Here is an 18,842-nt window from a genome sequence, read left to right as displayed (position 1 = left end):
AGGGCTAAGGGGAAGGGAGGAGGGAAGAATTTGGATTGGGCCGTAGCCCTTGACATTAAAGGGACAACCAAAATCCCAAAGCTCAAACTAGCCACAAGCCTTTTACAAAAAATGAAGATTCAATCAAATAAATTCGCTGATTTGTGGAAATTTGTAAAAGGGACATTCGAGAATTTTCCTACAGCAAGGCTGAATTGTGTAGGCATCTGTTCAGAAACTTTAGTGCAGAAAAAGTTCCTTTGTGTTAAAAAGAATACCCAATAAATTAGGATTTATTTTAAGACAAAATATGATCAATCTTTTTACCCTGAAAGACAATTAGAGGCCTGGATTGACTGCTAAAATGAAATTCTATAGACGGTTCATAATTGATTTGGGACAAAGAAAGGAACAGAATGTATTGACATGTTTTGTCTGCAGTCGCTTCAAAGCCAACGGTTACACTGAGCTGTTATTTTAAGGCCTGTACGGCAACAGCAGACATCTGGCGTGCCGCCGGGTTCTGAGCACTCGTAGGACGTGCTCACCGTGGATGTTCAGAATGACTGTAAACTCTGCTGAACTCACCATTGTGGGACATGCCCACCGCCAGGCACTTTTGGAAGCGGCAGTATTGGCACTTGTTGCGGTTCTTTTTTTGGATCTTACAGCGACGCTCACACTTGTCGTACTCCAGCTTCAGGCGGATGGTCCGCCTAAAGAAACCCTGGAGGAGCGGAACAGAAACACCATCACTGTCATGACCCCCGAAGTATGTACCAGATCAGATTAAACTGTTCTTTTAGAAGCTCTGACAGCTCCAGGCACAACAAATGAGCAAATGAAACTGTAGATATTTGTAGTAGACTGTGTTTCTACATTTGTTTGTCCCTTCCTGTGAAACCTGAAAAAACAGATACTTGTGAAGGACAAAAGGAGCAAATAAGATGCGTTTACTTTGGTCAAGATCCTTTTTTCTGATATAAGGAAATTGATAATTACTTACTAAAGATCATATATAGTGGGACTAAAGTATTTGGAAGTCACCATTTCTGGAAGAAGATGAGAGAGGGGTGTAATGTTCATAATAGGTGCACTTTAACTGTTATCCCTGGTGTCCTTCGACAGCTCTTTGGTCAACACATTCTCACTCATCAAGCTGTCACATATTAATGTTTGGTTAAGGACCCCTCCGCATCAAAAATTGATGCTTTGGGTGTCTCCAACTCGTCGTTTTTTGACATACAGGCTGTTCCCATTAAATCCTGGGGCTCCAACTTCCCAGCCACAAACCAGAGCTAGTCCAGTACCCTAACCCGACCAGATGCGTTACCAGACGCAAACCAGTACCGGCTTAAAGTCAGGGTACTGGTACTGGACAAGTCCAGAGGACCAGTGAGCATCAGGTACCGCATCTAGTACTGCATCCGGCACTGTATCCCGAAGGTTGCGGACCCTTGATTTTATGGACAGCCAGCCCATCAAAAACCAACAAGTTGGAGACACCCAAAACGTCAAAGTTACGCAGAGGGATCTTTAACCAAACGTCAATACGTGACTTGGGGATGAGAATGTGTTGTTTTGGTCATGGTGGAGAGGTTGGAGTCTGACTCATTAAGTGTCTTTTCTACAGATAATCAGTTCAAACAGATGATATTAATTTAGGTAACAAGTGGAGGAAAGAAGAGCTTCTTAACCCTTTAACACCGGAGATGTCACGGTGACACCTACATAACGCACGATATACCGTAACTCCTCGACCATTTACGCGACCAGCGTAAATCAGCTGATTCTGATGCAGAGATAAAGTGGCTATTCGCATCGGGTTTGCATCAAAATGCATCCACACTACCAACATAAAGTGTTGCTTAATGGTGCAAAGCCACTTTTCTAGGCAACAGAATACGTTGGTTGTGTCATGGAAAAGAATGTCTACACACCCCCAGGTGTTCAAAGGGTTAAAGAAGAAGAGAAGCAAGATACTTCTTGCTAAACAATTATTTCCTGGACCACTATACAAATCAGTTCTTAAAAAGTATGATATTATATTCTGTTTCTCACATTTGAAGTGAATCTATGATGAAAATTGTGGACCTGTCTCACCTTTATAAGTTGCAGCATCGATTACTGACAGATACTTTATCCTTCTGACTGTTTATACATTTTTGGTCAAATTATATATGTTGGGCTCTGTTCTTAGTTCAAATAAAATAAAAGAGATTAGCAAAATAAAGTGCCTCTCTATTGGATTATTATAAACAGAAAAGGTACACAGACAGTGATATAACACAAAGGGACAGAGGGTACATGTTAGGTACGTAATAAGATAGCTGCTTTATTTAATGTTGTTGATAAGTCCTAAATTAGTTCCTTTTACTTTTTATATTGAACTGTTGTCTATTTTACTTAATTATCCCAAGGCTTTTTTTAACATAATATATTTTAAGTGTACTTTATTTTGAATTTTTTACTTTTACTCTGCTTTTTTAACTCTATTTATCCAGAATTCTTCTTGCTCAGTAGGGATTTTAATTATAAATAGACAACTTTAAAAAAAAAAACTTATTTAGATGTATTCCTTTATGGTCTCTGTTTATTTTTGTGTGTAAACTTGATTTTTTTCAGCAATTATGGCATGTTTAGTCATTTGTGCTTTAAATGTTTGCATTAAAAATGCTGTAAAAATGAAGCAGATGGATCGATTGAAGCGTTGACCTCTAACCTAGTAACCTGTTGCCAGACGTGAGTCCACACACAGCAGCAGAACCAAGGGCAAGGTGACTGGCTATTGCCCTTTACCCAAGTGGGCTGCGGGCCATCATTGAGAGCCCACTGTCATGACTTATGAGTGGAGCAACATTACAGGAGTCCTATTCATTCTACTGCCATTAGGCAACACTGATGTTACATAAAAACAAAGCTGATCGTTTGACCTAAAACTCAAACAGTGACATGGAAAAAAAAAGACCTCAAGCAAATAGATGTCTATGCATCATACGGACAATTTACTTAAAACTCTTTGTTTATAAAAAAAAAAAAAACATAAATGTTTAGCTATACTAATGCTACACTAATATAGTTAAGAGAATCTAGGAGCTTGTTATGTTGATAAGAAGAGGAGTGGTCAGATGGCTCAATTTTATGATAGTACCAGTTAAATAAGCCGCAAATCTATTACCGAAGAAAAATAACTGCAAAAAAATGTTGAAAGCTTCTTTAGCTGAGAGCTAAAAATAACTTAGCATGGCGCCGCCATCTTGGAAAGGTAAACATGCTCAAAAGTCATTATTCGTAAAATGTGTCTATGATGATATTAGGTGTCACATCACATGATATTGAAATGAATACTGAAAGAAATCAGAATTTTAAAATTTTCCACTTGTAGCTTAAGAGTTCTACTAGAATTGAGATACTAAGTGGCTCAATCTGTCTATGATAACACACTAATTTAATATAAATGACAAAATATCTACATCGTTTTGTCGTATTATTTTTGTCGTGAACAATAAAGAAACAGGATTTGAGGGTTTATTCCATTTTTATGTTATTTTGCATCAATAAAAACCTAACTATTCATGCAAATTGAACAAAACTGACAACAAAAACTGCTTTTCTTTATTCATATTTAAGGTAGCAGTAAAAAAAAGCACACTTAACTGTATAACTGAATGCTGGTGTTAATTTGTTTAATGTCCTTGTTTTCATAAAATTTTTAAGGAAATATAACACTAAAGATCACAGTCATAATGAAACCAAAAGTGGCTTCTTGGTACAAGTAATAGCTAAAAAATGGATTGTGTTGAGAAAAAAAAAACAAGTCAAGAACCTAAAGTTTAGACTTGTGTCTGAATTGTGTCCTTCAAAACTCCTTAAGCGATGTGTTACGGCCCCGACAGGCAAACCTGCCGCTGTCTAGGGGGCTGTAAAATATTTGGGGGCCTGTCCGGGGTCTGAACCCAGGACCTTTTGCACCCCAAGCGCACCACATCGACCGTGAATTGCACTGCAGGGCATATAGTTTCAAAGTTAAGTCTATGTACAAATGCAATCTGAGGTGCGTGTTGATGATGTCATGAGTTGGCGGAGTCAAAACCAATATAAAGAAGGATTTGATCATTCTCCTCCAGACTTTTAAGAATTTATTCTTATTTGTATGGAGATAATGAAAAAAAAACTTCTAATTTTAGTCTTATTTTCACTTTTTCCTCACCTGACTAATGCTGGACAAAAAGTCAAGCATTAGAAAACTGAAACGAATGACCACATGTGATGCTTCAGACTCAAACACAAGTCGCACAGCATTCTTCTTCTGAATTAGATCAAACAGGTCCTTCATACATGACTGAAAATGTTAAAATCTGCCTAATATGTGTCTTAGCTAAACTATAACTATGGTTTTCTTTGACGTAACATTATCTGGTTGACAAAAAGAAAGTAAACTGATTTTTTAAAAACCCACAGAGGTGGTCAGTGGAGGCGGAGCTTGCATAAAAGGTGCACCACTCCCCTGTATGCTACAGCTGAGTGGTCCTTGTCTCACCTTGCAGCCCTCGCAGGCATGAACCCCATAGTGGTAGCCTGATGCGCGGTCAGCACACACCCGACACTCGAGAGTGAGGGATGAGGAGGAAGATGAGAACTCCTCCTGGCTCGATGCCAAACCATAAACCACAGATGACGGGCTGGACGCTGGCGTCAGGGCATCTAAGGAGCACATGCAAGTGGGTCAGTAAGAGCAACACTCCTATATCACAGTTAGGTTAACAGGCAAATCCAGTTTTTCCTTTATGTCGCAACACTAACATCAGTAATTATCTGCTCTAAAAGGATCTGATTTGATCTTCATCAGCTCCTCTTTAAGTGGAACTTTCCAAAATGCTAGTTTTATGTTCTGCATTAGTTTTTGACCTGGTTTGACCTTTCCATGTGGATCAGTTCAATTTTAGGGGCTCAACTAAGCTCTAAGCTAAAGTTTTATTGTGAAAGTGTCTTTTGTATCTGATTTATAGTATTGGAAATATATCCTAAAAACATTTGCAAACTTTATTTAAAATTAATACTTTAACGTTTTTTAAATGAAATAATACCCGAAGTTACACAAAAAGAAAACAATTCAATAAATAAAATTAAGGCTTTTGGCATTAAAAGAAAACAGCAAAACATATTTTTCTAACTTTTTCAACAAGATAGAAACAGAATTATTAATAAAGAAATAAGATGCTAAACACATTTTGGAAAAATTATGAAAAATAAAACTTTTATTGGCATTCTGATTTTAAATAACGCATTTTTAAAGAGATAATAACCTTAAAACTTAAAAACTTTTGCACAAACTTTTGCAATTCCATTTACATTTTTTCTTCTATTCTTGCATCTTTGAAGTTCCACCTTTGTTTTTCTTCTTCAGCGATCTTCCCCACCCTGAGGCCTTTGAGTGTGTGATAGAATTTATTTGCCTTAAGGCCCGATGAAATGACCCAGATTCCAACTATGAACTAGTTCTGCCCAAATGTACTTATGAAACGATCCTCGTTTGGTTTCTGATCAAACCAGTTTGTCAAATCAATGATTTCAAGCAAACACGACCAATAAGATGTTTTCATTCTCTGCTCCATCTAAGCGACAGCTTCATTTGTTTCGCGGTCACGCTGCCGTGTTTATTATTCCAAACATCGCAGTCGTACTACTGATCATCCTCAAGTATGATGGGTCACAGGATTTACAAAACACTTTTCTATTTCCAGCTTGTGTGATGGGAGGGCCCGGTCCACAAAAAGCCCAGAAGAAGCAGTACAGAACAGAGGCCCGACGTCAGGCCACATGAGTTTGGGGGAAAGATGCCAGGACGAGGATAAGCGGCGTTTGGCAAGCGAGCTGTGTTTCCGTCTCACACAGACGCACATGTTTCAACAGAGCCAGGACTAGAAGAACAGGCCAGTTTTGCTTCTCCTCCAATCTCCGTATTGCCTTGAACCAATACACCCCCCCCCACCCCACCCCAACACCCCCTGAGACTCTTCCATGACATCACCGAACGCTCTAGCCCCTCCCACTCTCATCTTCTGTTATTCTGTTTAATGATTATTTCGCAGCCGCTGACAGCTTCTTCCCTATGTTGCATAACTGTGTCAAAGCACAACATTGAGCAGGGACATTTTTCGGAGTGTCTTTAAGGGGGGAAATGACACCCCACACCCCCGAGGACATGCGTGGTGACTTTGGAATGTGGAAATTCTTCAAAGTATATGGAGCAGTGAGACTAAGACACGTGCTATAACAGAATTCCCGCCCTAATCTGAAACTACTAAAAACCTATATAGTGCAGGACTATCTAGTGCCTTGGATTTTAAAAGCAATGCAAACACCATGCACACTACCTTTTCTTCTTCTAAATGGCAGATAAAATGTCAACGATTTCACAAATTAAAAATCTTATCAATACGAACATTTTACATCTTTTCATGGTTCCACTGATGGTTTATTAAGAAATTACATTCTAACAATTTTTTTTCGCAAAAATTGTTCGACTGCAATGCATTGTGGTCTATATTAGTGTAGTGAGTATTGATGCATAGTGGAAAGTGCAAACTTCTGGGAAATTTCTAGAGCATTGGATTTTGGAATTGTAGATTCAGACAGTTCTAAAAAAATGGAGAATTCACTACATAGTGCACTATATAGTGACCAATGAAGGAACTTGGACATAGCCAAGGAGAGAAGTGTGTTTGGTCCAAACAAGAATGAAAAGTGTGTTTCTATTACACTTCTAACACAAAAAATGCTTAAAAATGCAGGTTGCAGCCATAAAAATATGATAAAACATGTTTAATTTAAAAAAAAATACATTCAGCCAAAATAAAAACCCATTTATATCTAAAAGAAAATAAAAAAGATGTTGAAATAATAGAAAAGTCATTTAGTAATTATACATGTACGATCACTATGGTGCAGAAATAAGGATTAAGAGACTCCAGCCTCTGGAAGCAGCAACAATGACTGGTAGATAACACAAAGCTGCTATGGAAACTTTAAACCTGCTTTGTTTGTTTATGTTTTTTTTCTCTACCTATGACAGTGGAACCCTCTGAACCGTTGCTGGACGACTGGTACTCTGGGACGTCAAAGGAGCTCAGGGCATCGTCATCAATGGACTGGGAAATGTCCTGGAGGTCATCCATGCTACCCATGAGGTCATCGTCCGCACACAAGGAGCTCTCTAGCACCGAGTCCTCCAAAGGGGATGGAGGGTGGTAGTGGCTCTCCATGTCGACCATCGTGGCGGAGGAGCGAGCTGGTGGTGCCGTCACACATCAGACTACAGACCAAAAACAAGAAGAAAAAAAAAAGATGAAGTGAATGAAATGATTTGTGATCATAGATCATTTAAAATCTTAAACTTTTGAGGTAAGGGGTCCCTCGTTTATTGCAGGAATTACATTTTAAAAAATATCCCCCAATTGATAAAATACAATTATTCTCGAGGTTTTAAAGCTGTAAAACTACTAACTACACACTATATACACTTTTCTCAACACATTCTCACTCCCAAGTCGCCACATACTGACGTTTGCCCAAGGATTCTTTTGCTTCACTTTTTGGGTGTTCCCAACTTGTCATTTTTTGATATGCTGGCTCTTCCCCTCGTGCTCTCTTATGTGGTCCAGATGACCCCACCCTTAAATTGATGTTTGATCCCTTTCATGACAAACGTGGACAAGAGTTTATGTCTGCCACGGACACCAATGAAGATAAAAGATCATTGGAAAAGAAAGAGTTCAGGGAGCTTTCTTGTGGGGTCCAGATGACCCCACTTTTAATGTAAACATGCCTAGGATAGGACAAGGGTTACATCAAGACCCAATACCGGTTTGCGTCCGATTCGTTCTTGGACCGCGTCTGGTACCGTATCCAGTACCGCGTTTGGTGCCGGGTTAGGGTACCTATACCGGTATGGCTACTGGAGCATTCCCAGATTCAGTACTGGATCAGTTCCGGTTCGCGGCCCGCAGTTTGGGGACCCTTGATTGAAAGGGGACGGCCAGCACGTCAAAAAACAACAAGTTGGGGACACCTTAAACGTCTATAAGTGATGAGGAGGGGTCCTTAACCAAACGACAATATGTGATGACTTGGGGATGAGAATGTGTTTTCTCAGACAGACATGAACATTTTCTCTTTTGCTTAAATTCTTTCAAAGCCCTTCGTGGACACAAGATAGAGATAAAAGATTTGTGTAAATTTGGCAAGCTGAATGCCTTCTGTGCTGTACAGAAGACTCAGCACAGAGGAGATTGACGGTCTAAAATAAGAAAAATTGCACAAAAAAATCAGAAAAGCTGTCAGGCCATGAAAGGTCAACCACGATATAGCGAGGTACCACTATTGTTTTCTTACAGCACATCATCTGGACCACACAGTGCTGGAAACACTCTCTGGCACTCCTTTCCCATCCGTCCCTGGGTACAGTTACTACCAACAGCAGGGTCTGTTCCTTTTGTCAGCCACATTGTTGGCGTCATAAACTATTTCAGGTTTCTCTCTTTCAGCACCACCACTGTTCTCAACTCCAGAGATTGGTGCTCAGGCCCTCTCTGCAAGCAAGGTTCTATGCCCAAGAAAGAACCAAGAACAAAAACAGCATTCAAATGAACTAGACTTTGGGGTCAAACGTACTTGGGAACAGAACAAATAGTACACTGTGAATAGTCCCAAAGGAAAGACTGCCTAACCCACAGAAAACACTTCTGCTGAGTTGCATGAAGAGTGATGTTTGTGATCCACGACACAGGAAGGTAGTTTGTGTCCAACGCCTCAAATAACTGGCAGATGCCTCACATTACTTCTTGTTTAGATGGTTTGTTATGTCATTAGGAGGAAACTAAGCTTTAAAGAAGTGAGGAACCTTAAGCATCACAATATGATGCATACATGCTCAAAAGTTGTACATAATCAAAATGAAAATGTCCAAACTATTGCTATATTGCATAAACACCTTATAACATATTAACCAGGGGTCAAAAACACACAAAATATATGTATTTATTTTTTAACCCAACTGGTTTACAACCACCATCTTGATCCAGTACTGCATCAAGAACTAATGCAAGCGTTTCTGAAGAAGAGCAGCTTATGACACAACACAGACAGAATAAAGCACAGACGTATCAGTATGTGGGGATATAAGTCAGTGTGCTGGATTAAGCTGACTGAGAAGAATGGCTCTGGTTTGAATCAAGGTGACAAAGGGGCTAGCGTGTCGTTGATCAATACTAATCTGTTGAATTGCAACACGAGGGGGAAGTTTGAGGTCCATACTTCATTAGGTGCTCAAGGGTGGGAAAAGTGGGGATACATTTTACCGTACGGGTATTCAAAGTGCACGTGAACTGGGTCAATCTTCTGTAAGCCCCTTTTATAGGACCCTGCAAAGAACATCAAACATGGGGGAGGAGAAGGTGAGTGACGGTTTGCTGAGCATGTTAGCATATCTACAAGACAGCAACTGCCGCTTGCGCTCAACCATCCCTCAAGTTAACTAATGACTGCTTTGAGTTTAACCTTAACTCGTCCTGCACAGTAGAGCGTGGTGCATTCAACTGTCAAAAAATAAACCCGTGGCATCTCGGTTGAGTAGATTTGTGAATGTAGGGACGGTTTACTCTTTATTTAGCTTCAAATGCACAAATAGGGTTGGGAAACATTTCAAGGAACTCGACAGTTTTTATGTCAGATGATAAGGATTAGTGCTGGGTGATATGACGATCACATTGTGTGGGCAAGTATATGTTGTACCATTTCTCTTCTATTGTTTTTATTTTTTTATTTTTAATTACTGAACTTTTGTGCAAAAATGTATTTTCCTAGAAAGAAACTTGAGAATGTTGTGCACACGAATGTTTTTCATTCGTCACAATTCAGTTATATGAAACTTGAAAAAATAAAGTCAGAGAAAATAAGTATTTTGAAATTTTTGTCTTGATTTTCAGAGAAAAACTGAAAATATACCGTATTTTGGTATATCGTGATTTTTATTGCTATTGTGATATAAAATAATTTGTATCATGATAAACATTTTTTTTCCACATTGCCCAGCACTATTAGGGATATGTTTAAAACTAAAATCTTATTTTATCGTTTTAAATTAAACAATTGTATTAATATTTGTTTTGCATAAGGAAAGACAATGTTAACACTATCAACCCTGTGTGCAAATTCTATAATCTTTCTTTGGTTAAAATGACCCAAAACTTACCAGAAGACATGCATAACTAATGCTAAGTTCACACTGGCCTCGGTAATACGCATTCAAACAACCACTTTTGATGATAAGTCTACGTAAATGCACATAAATATGTGTTTCCGGGCTTCCGTGCTCAAAACTTGTATGATTTTACGTTTTTAAAGTCCCCCATGACAATTTTTTTTATTTAAAAAAACTCGTTCTCAGTAGTGTTTTAATTCTGATTATGACATTTTTAACCAAAATTCCACATCCTAAGTGTTTTAAAAACATTTTTAATGTTTATCTGATGCCTCTGTTTCCAAAATCTCCTCTGAGGGGGTGTGGCTTTTGGAGCTGAGTTGACCAATCAGGGACTCGGATTTAGTACTGATTTATAGAAGGCGTCTCTTTTAATTTAGGAAGTGACAAACATTTGAAAAGTGACCATGGAGGAGAAATTAATCATTTCCGTTTGTGCCCTGCCAAAATTAAAAGACACCAAATCTGTTGTATATCAGAATAGAGCTGTGAAAGAAAAAACTTGGAGAAAGAAACTCAATCAAGAGACTTGCACCACTTTGACTTTTCGCACCAAGCCTCTTCCAACTGTGAGTACACACACTTGTATCTAGTAGCAACAATCCAGTGTAAAAACCATATGCTAAAAGAACATGCTGAACATAACAACCGTCAACATGCAATGGTTGAGACGACAGATTATTAAATTTTTAGCAGTATTGGAACAGTCCAATCTCAGAAGATGTTGACTGGATTAGATCAGCTCCTGAAATGATTCATTTTATGGAATTTTATTGAAAATACATATAAAGATTAAACTAATTACACAATAAATACAAAAAAGTATATATTTGACACTCTCTGTTTTTTTTTAAATAAAAGTAAAAAAAATCCAGTGAAATTTCTCAAATTTTATCTTCTTCTGGAAACATTTAGAACAGCGGTTTACAAGCATAATGAGCCACGCTCAACAGTACCTGATTGTTTTGGGTGTAGAACCGGGCCAACACAGTGTGTTGTCAGGTGGAAAATAAAGCAGTCACACTACAGTAAAATTCACCTTTTATGAAGAATCAAGCCAAACTCAAAGGACTATTATGTCAGCTGGCACACTCTTTGAGGATCTCACTCTACTATGGACTTCTGAATGGAAGCAGTGTTAACATTTATAGCAGAGTAAACCTCTTCTGTATGCAGCTTCCACCCTCTGACCCTCTGGGTTTCCTTTAAAGGACGTCCTGTTCCATACATTCACTTCACTCAGCACGATCTGATTATAATACTGCTTCAAGAGGAGGAAGTGAGGCAAATCTCTGCCAAACACCAATAATAACAAATATTCTTTTGATAAAATAACTCAGATCTGTGGCTGTGAAGGTCACTCAAAACTTCTTACTCAGTCAAGATATGGATCCATTTACATGAAGCTAAATTAAGTTTTTGGTCAACACCTCATGAGCATGGCATGACTTTCTATTTTATTATTAAACAAAAGTCGGATATCCAACGTGTGACTTTCTCCAACCAGCAGCAATGGGGTGACGGAGCAAGCTAACCTCGTGTTTCCATCAACATACATAAGAATGTAAACACACAGAGCTGATTAGCTGGAGAGGTTTAGTGGATTGGCTCTGAGAAAGAGACAGACACAAGGATAAAGAGGAATGCCTGTTCAGCTACATTTCAGTACGTGTGAGAGACCAAGGGAAACCAGACAGCACTTGTTCCTATGGTAACCACAAACTTTTGTCTCATTGGTCAAGGCCTCTGTTGTACAAGCCTAACCAAGCTTTATGAAGATACCAAGCAGATTGGTTAGAATGTGTACCCGTAATAAACAAGACTGCCAACCGCCAACACTATGACAACGCCATGTCAATACCTTCAGAACATTCATGCTTTGAGGACTGGCACAAGTTTATGAAGGTCAAATAGATATACCTATCTGAATATTTTAAAGGAAATTCAATGTTTAATGGACTTTACCACTGCAACGCAACCTGTTTGTGTCTGTGTGTTGTACTTGTCCCTAAAAGCAATGGTGAATCTCCATGTAATAACTTTTTGAGCTGCATTCCAGCCATTTGAGAGAAACTTTTGGACAACTAATGTTTCTTCAATGAAGGAAAACACTTTATTTTTTGTGTTTTTAAGAAGATTATAACAAAAGATTACAACATTTTAAGATGTGACAGAATATGATTCATGGAGCACAAAATTACTCAAAAAATAGGATGGGTCCCAATCAACTCTACAAACAGCCTTTTGTAAGTAAGAAGAAATTGAGTCAAATCCAACAAAAAAAACCAACAATCCGTTATAAAAATTTTTGACTACCTTTTATAGTTAATATATAAATTTAATTATCCATGTTTGGCAAATCCAGGAAAATCATGTTGGAACAAGGTAGGAAGCTATTTATTCTATGACAAGAGTCTGGTAATAGAACATCTGAAGGCATATTATTAACTGGGGTGGACTTATTATTAGGCAAAGGTATGTGAATGGTTGTGGGGGACCCAAGATAAACACTTGATAAAAATGTATACTCAGATTATCTTTTGAGCTATTTTCAAAGTGTTCCTATTGTAATACCAAATATGTTGTTTTTAGCCAAAATTAAAAACAAAAAAAAGTTTTCTAAGACATAGTTTCTGCAGAGCGGCAGAAGTTCATTAGAAATTTCCTCGAGAGTAGTGGGCAGGACTGTTGGCACAAAGTAAGCCGAGAGGGACCTGGTTGCAGGGACATAAACAGTACATAGAGAGAACTGGACTGATCATCCCCTCCACCCTCACATTCCAAACAGGAAATACCTGCTGGTCCCAGAAAGCTAAAATCCCGTAGATTTCAATTGAGAAATAAACAGCTATCACTCAGTCACTCTGTTTGTCAGAATAACCATTCCAGCTCTGGCGTCTCTTTTTAACATGTTCTTGCTAAACCTTTTTTTTTTTCTTCACGATATATTTTCTTTATTGCTTGTTAGTCAGGCAAACAGATGCCTCAATGAGAGCATGTGATGCCCACTGGCCCCACCTCAAATGTTTGAAACATTTGATTGACCGATTCTCTGACCAATCACCGCTTGCTTACCCCATCTGCTCCCAAGATATAGAAATCAGGAGACATGCGTACCGCAGAAAAATGGCGATTGAATTTAGTTATTTTTGTTTTGTCCATCTTTATTCATGTCGATGTGCAGGCAAGATGGGCAACAAATACAACATTAAACTCATTATTAGCTGGGAGCTGAGTTTGCGGACCTATACTAGAAGATTCCTAACTGTAACCCTAACCGTAACCCTGGGCTCATCACAGCTCAGGTGCGATGTGGGAGCGGTGCAGCTACAGCGGATGGCTCATATTGGATACTGGATGGCAGCCGACCTTGCAAAACTCCGAGCTCACATAGGTTCACACAATAACCCGCCATTTATATAGGAATCCCGCCTTAATCATCTTAGTTAATCAGCTACAGCATCTAGCGAAAATTCGAACCCAACGAAAACGGATTTGCAGCGTCGCAGAGGCCAGACCGCAGAGGTCGAACGTCGTCTGCAGTGGGATTTCCTGTCGCACTTATAAAGTTGCATCAAGACTCCGGCACTCGCATTGGAGTCGTAATGCTAGCCGTAGGAGCCCGGGGTTACTCTAACCCTCTTTTCTAGGGGAAGAGCGTGAACTTTGTTCAAACTTTGGTCAAGGACTTCCAGCCAATGATGCTCTGGCGCTATCTTGGCTATGTTGTTGTCTGTGGCCAGGTCCTCCTGAGTAAGCCTGCCCACATTTCCCATCATCTCTTTGTTTACACTCACTCCCACTAGCTTACAGCCCCTCACACCCCCAAACTAACATTACCAATGCAACAAAAATATTGAGCAATGTTGGAGCTATCCAGCCGTACCGTTTTAATCTTATCATATTTAAGCTCTTATATTATGAATACAGTTTTACAAGAACATGTTAAAAACACACTTTTCATCTGAGTGTGTTTTAAATATTTTTTTTATTTTGTCTTTAGTACAACCTGACAAATTAAAGAAGACAGAAGACCCTCATGTGTTCATCCTAGAAAATGGTTGGGTAACAAAATGAGCCCATTCAATAAATTCAACTTTTTCCCCAAAAATAATGTACATTTAATACATTTCTTAAATATTTAAATGTGATTTCACTTTTAGTTGTTTTGTGAAGAAGTTTTTGATTTTTGATAAAAAATATTAGTTCAAACACTGCAGAGAGCCCCGTCTTATTGTTCACCTGGAGCCCCCAAACTGCTCAGTCCTCCACTGCTTATTAAAAGAGCTGACTCGACGTGAGCTTGTCCTGCCAGAACTCTAACAAAGCCAATGTAGTTTTTACAAAGACACACTTTTCCCCCAAAAATGTGTTGATTTATATTAAACGCGGAGGGACCAATATCACTGCAAAGCACTTTCATCCTACCTTTTTAATCCAAAGACTCGAACTGTGTAACTCTGGTTTCATCAACATGAAGTGCAGTCTCTTCTATGAGGCTAAATAACGATCCAGTTCATGTATGCATGTGTGTGCGTGTGCTTGTGGCCGACAGGTTAATGTTTAACTCGTGGATTTTGTGGTGTGAGGGCTTCCAGACCTGTGAGATGAACCCTCCAGTGGGCATAAGAGTGGTCATAGAAAGCCAATACGATATGATTGGGCTGTCCCCTCAGCGTGCTCATGTTTGAAGAGTTAAAACGATGAGCTCGAAATGTACTCTCGCTGCCGTGTAAACACTCAATCGGACCCTTATCGCTTCAGTTTGATATGCTGGCAGGCGTGCTCTTATCGCTATGGAGACTGAGCAAAGTACAGCCCGTGGAAGTGATTGATATTAGCGCTTCTGTAATGGACCGGTTAGAAACCCTATTGCAGTAATGATCATTTTCCTGGTTCAGGGTGAACAGCATGTACAAGAAGGCATACTCGTCTGCTCCGTTTATGCTCAAAAGATGAGTATACAACTCATCTTTATGCAACGTGTCTTCTGATAAAACATATATGCTACAAAAGAAAAAGTAACAACAATTTATAGAAATAAATCTGAATTTGAAGCTAAAAAATAACATTTCAAACCATTTTATTTAAATGTCTTTAAATGTTTTGGAATGTTAAGGTAGCTACTTTAATGGGATCCTTATCATTCCATCAGCTGCTGTAACTCCTTCCCATCAGCCTGGGCCCTAAACTACATATCTGATGTTCTTTGTAAAAACCCCTATGTGATCTTTGATAGTTTTCCAAGGTAAGCAAATCAATTCAGTTGTAAAGTCAATCTTTTATCAGCGTATTTCAAGAAATGTCTTCCCTGTCATGACCCTCATTCAAAAACTAACCACAGAAGTGAAAACAGTCTCTTATCCTCTTATACGTTTTAATTGTGGAGAACTTAGGCTGAGTTTTTAGATTCCAATTGACAAATGTGACGTTTGAAATAAAAGACAGACAGAAGAAGTTGTTTGGGAGATTTCAACTGTTTCCTTTCTCAAGATGAGCCGATAATTGCACCCGTCCACTTGAGAAATAATCAGTAAGTTGCTCAAACCTCCGTAGATTTCCAAATGTTTGCAAATTTAAAATAATAACTAGGAGTTTCAAAATGTTGGAGGACAGTCCAGTTGGGAGACGACCAGAGCAGAATGTGATATGTGACGGTCTCATGTCACCTCGGAGGTCGGCTGTGATCCGGCCCCTGCTGTTGGCTGTTTATAGCACATCGTTACGTGGCGGAAAGTTGGCCTGAGGTCGTGTTTGATGTTGAGTAAAAGCAAGAAAATGTTTTAAAAAATTACATTTTCATTAGTAAGCACTCCTGTGTTGTGAGTTGCTGGTCGGAATTTTTTGCAAACCTCCCTAAATATTGCATTTAAGGATAATTTAGAATTGACTATGATAGAAGGTGTCAAATCAATAACTGTCTCAGAATCTGTTGTTATTAACACAACAGAGAGGTTTTGAGCAAGCACTTGTGATCTTTTCGGTTTCTGTCTGTAAGAGAGTAGTATTATTTAGAGTTGACACAGCTGATGTATAAGTCTGACCTCCTGTACAGCCACAGCTTAGCTGGGTACCTCTGTGTATCAACAGCTGAGCTGGTGGTGCTTCTGACCCTCAACGTTCCCAGATGTCTGAAATACCAGCAGACACAGCAACTAAACTGTCCTTAAGCAACTTATTTTCCTGCTCTCTGCCAAGTCCTGTCTCCCAGCTGCCCCTTTCTCCTCATTTCCAAACGCAGTCGCCATTTCAAAATCTCCTTGTGCGTTCTCCAAGCTGTATATTTCAAAGTGGAGAAAGCGCGATCGTTTCCAGCTGCTTTAGCCTCTTGACAAATGTGGGGCAGGAGTTGAAATGTCTGTAAAAAAATGTATATTTAAAAAAATATTAAATATAACTTGCTAATTTGCTTACATAAAAAATAAATATTTTTTGAAGATCTGGTGTTATGTTCGATTTTAAAGGTAATAACAAATCTCTTAAGTTTTAAATAGGTCATTGTGAAAGGTACAACTATAGAATAACATAAACATGAGATAACTGATATAAGTTTGTCTCCAAAGTCCTCCATCACTCACTACTTGGTGCACTATATAGGGTACATGTGTCAAAGTCAAGGCCCGGGGGCCGGATCCGGCCCACCGTGTAATTATATCCGGCTCTCCAGATCATTTTATTTTATGGTTATCAATGGCCGGATGTTATATTGTGTTTATTTCTAAATTTTATAATTTTACCAAAATATATTTTTAAGGAGAGTAAAATATTGAAAGTTATTTATGGTTTAAGTTGATTTATTCTGGAATAATATTCCTGCCTGTTATTTTCCAGAGTTATGTTAAAAAGTTTTGTTTATTAAAGTTTTAAAACTTTCGTTTGGCCATGTCTGGCCCGTGAGTTTCCTTGAAATTTCCCAAGAGTTTACGAAACGTTAGCATGCGCCAATTGACACTAGATTGGCGAATACAGACCACATACATTAAACAATTTTTCATGCTAAAAATAATTTATTTCTAATTTTTTTTTAATCAATCTTCCAAGGTTTCATCTTCAGAACAGTCTTTGTAAACCTATTCGGTTTTTATTTCGGCAAATCAGTGAAGTCTTTTTTTGCACTTACATTTTTTTTCTCTTTACGTGACTTTACAGACATTTCTGCTCTGTGAAGTGTTTTAGCAAACCCCGACCTAACGAGAACAACAGGAAGCTGAGAGATGTCTGTCTTTAAAGGCAGCTGTGTGTATTTTATGTCATTTTCTGACATGACTGTGGAGCTGAGCTCCCCTCCGTCGCTGCAAGACAGCCTTTGTGTTTGTGGGAAGAGTATCAACCACATACGCTCAGCGACAGAGCAACTAATGTGATACTTTGGGTTCATGGAGTACAACAAAAGACTCTAGCATAGAACAAGTACCGTCAGCTGAAAATACTGTCAGGTTAGTTCTAAAATGTAGCTAACAATTCACCTAAAAGTGATACAAGCTGTAACAGCTTGTGTGGACTTCACAATTGTAAATGTTAACTTTCAAATCTGTGAATTCAAAGTGTGAATTTTTACTAAAACATTAAGATTAGGTCAGAATTCCCTCCCTATCCCCAACTACTAAAAAATGATATAGTTTGGGACTATCTAGCACCCTGGATTATAAAAGCAATTCAGACACCATGTTCAGTATTTTTTTTTTCTAAATGGCAAGTATGACATCATTAATTTACCAAAGTAAAGATCTAATTAATCCAAGCATTTTACAACATCTCGTTATGAATCCACTGTGTTCTGATGATGAAAATGGGGATGGTTCATTAAGAAAATACATTTAAACACATTTTTAGGGCAAAAGTTGTTTAAACGCAATGCTTTGTTAATTGGTAAATATGTGTGAACGTAAGACTTTTGAATGTTTAAGCTCGGAACACACGTTAACATAAATGTTTTATCGGAAGTGGCAGCTTGATCGGCCAAGGATGCCGTGAACCTATAGCGTCAGAGAGCAACACTTCTCTTGCTTGACAGAGAGCGTCTGTTTCAGAAACAAATTTGTAGTCCTCACATTTTTGTTAGCTACACCATCAAACTGATTTTGAAGCATGTGGATTGTTGCTCTAAAACTGAAATTGTAAACCAAAGCAATTCCATATTAACCCTTGTGCTACCCTAGCCATGCCTTCATTAAAAGTAGGGTCATCTGGACCCCGCAAGCTGAAAGTTTTTTTTAAGGATTTTTTATCTTCACTGGTGTCTGTGGCAGACTTAAAATCCTGTCCACCTTTGTTATGGGAGGGATCACACGTCAATATAATGGGTGGGTCATCTGGACCCCATAAAAGGACACAAGGGTTAAATAAAAAAAAAGCTATTCATTTTTTTTGGAACAAGCTCCTTTTTTGCAAGTTGCCATTTCAACGTCTGCATGTTGCTAGAAATGGATGGATTACACTAAAGAAAGTCATAGATATTTGTTCTTCACATTAGTCCATGGATCTTAGGTCCGTTTGGCTGTGTACTATAGATAAGAATACACAATACTACTTGACGCCACAACAGGAACAAAAAGGCCAGCTAGTCGTAGTGAGATTTAGTTGTAGCAGCTTTTTAAAAAAA

General features: G+C 38.6%; 1 protein-coding gene across 3 annotated transcripts in view; it reads right to left on the bottom strand.

Moving 5' to 3' along the window:
* The window catches only part of pparab (peroxisome proliferator-activated receptor alpha b), a 41,192-nt gene that overhangs the window by 15,668 nt on the left and 6,682 nt on the right, over positions 1-18,842 (bottom strand). Inside the window, exons 1-4 of one of the 3 annotated variants that reach the window (XM_024281162.2) lie at positions 14,669-14,752; positions 7,046-7,294; positions 4,520-4,683; positions 568-706 (exon numbers count right to left, since the gene is read on the bottom strand). In XM_024281162.2, the coding sequence (XP_024136930.1) occupies positions 568-706; positions 4,520-4,683; positions 7,046-7,253 (511 nt within the window). In that variant the 5' untranslated portion in view covers positions 7,254-7,294; positions 14,669-14,752. Of the gene's footprint in view, positions 1-567; positions 707-4,519; positions 4,684-7,045; positions 7,295-14,668; positions 14,753-18,842 lie in introns of those variants that run through there. The other 2 variants (XM_024281160.2, XM_024281163.2) reach the window with 2 other exon arrangements.

Source organism: Oryzias melastigma, linkage group LG6 (genome assembly GCF_002922805.2).
Source record: "Oryzias melastigma strain HK-1 linkage group LG6, ASM292280v2, whole genome shotgun sequence".
NCBI lineage: Eukaryota > Metazoa > Chordata > Actinopteri > Beloniformes > Adrianichthyidae > Oryzias > Oryzias melastigma.
Note: the sequence above shows the minus strand (reverse complement) of the source record. Positions and strands in the feature narration are given on the sequence as shown.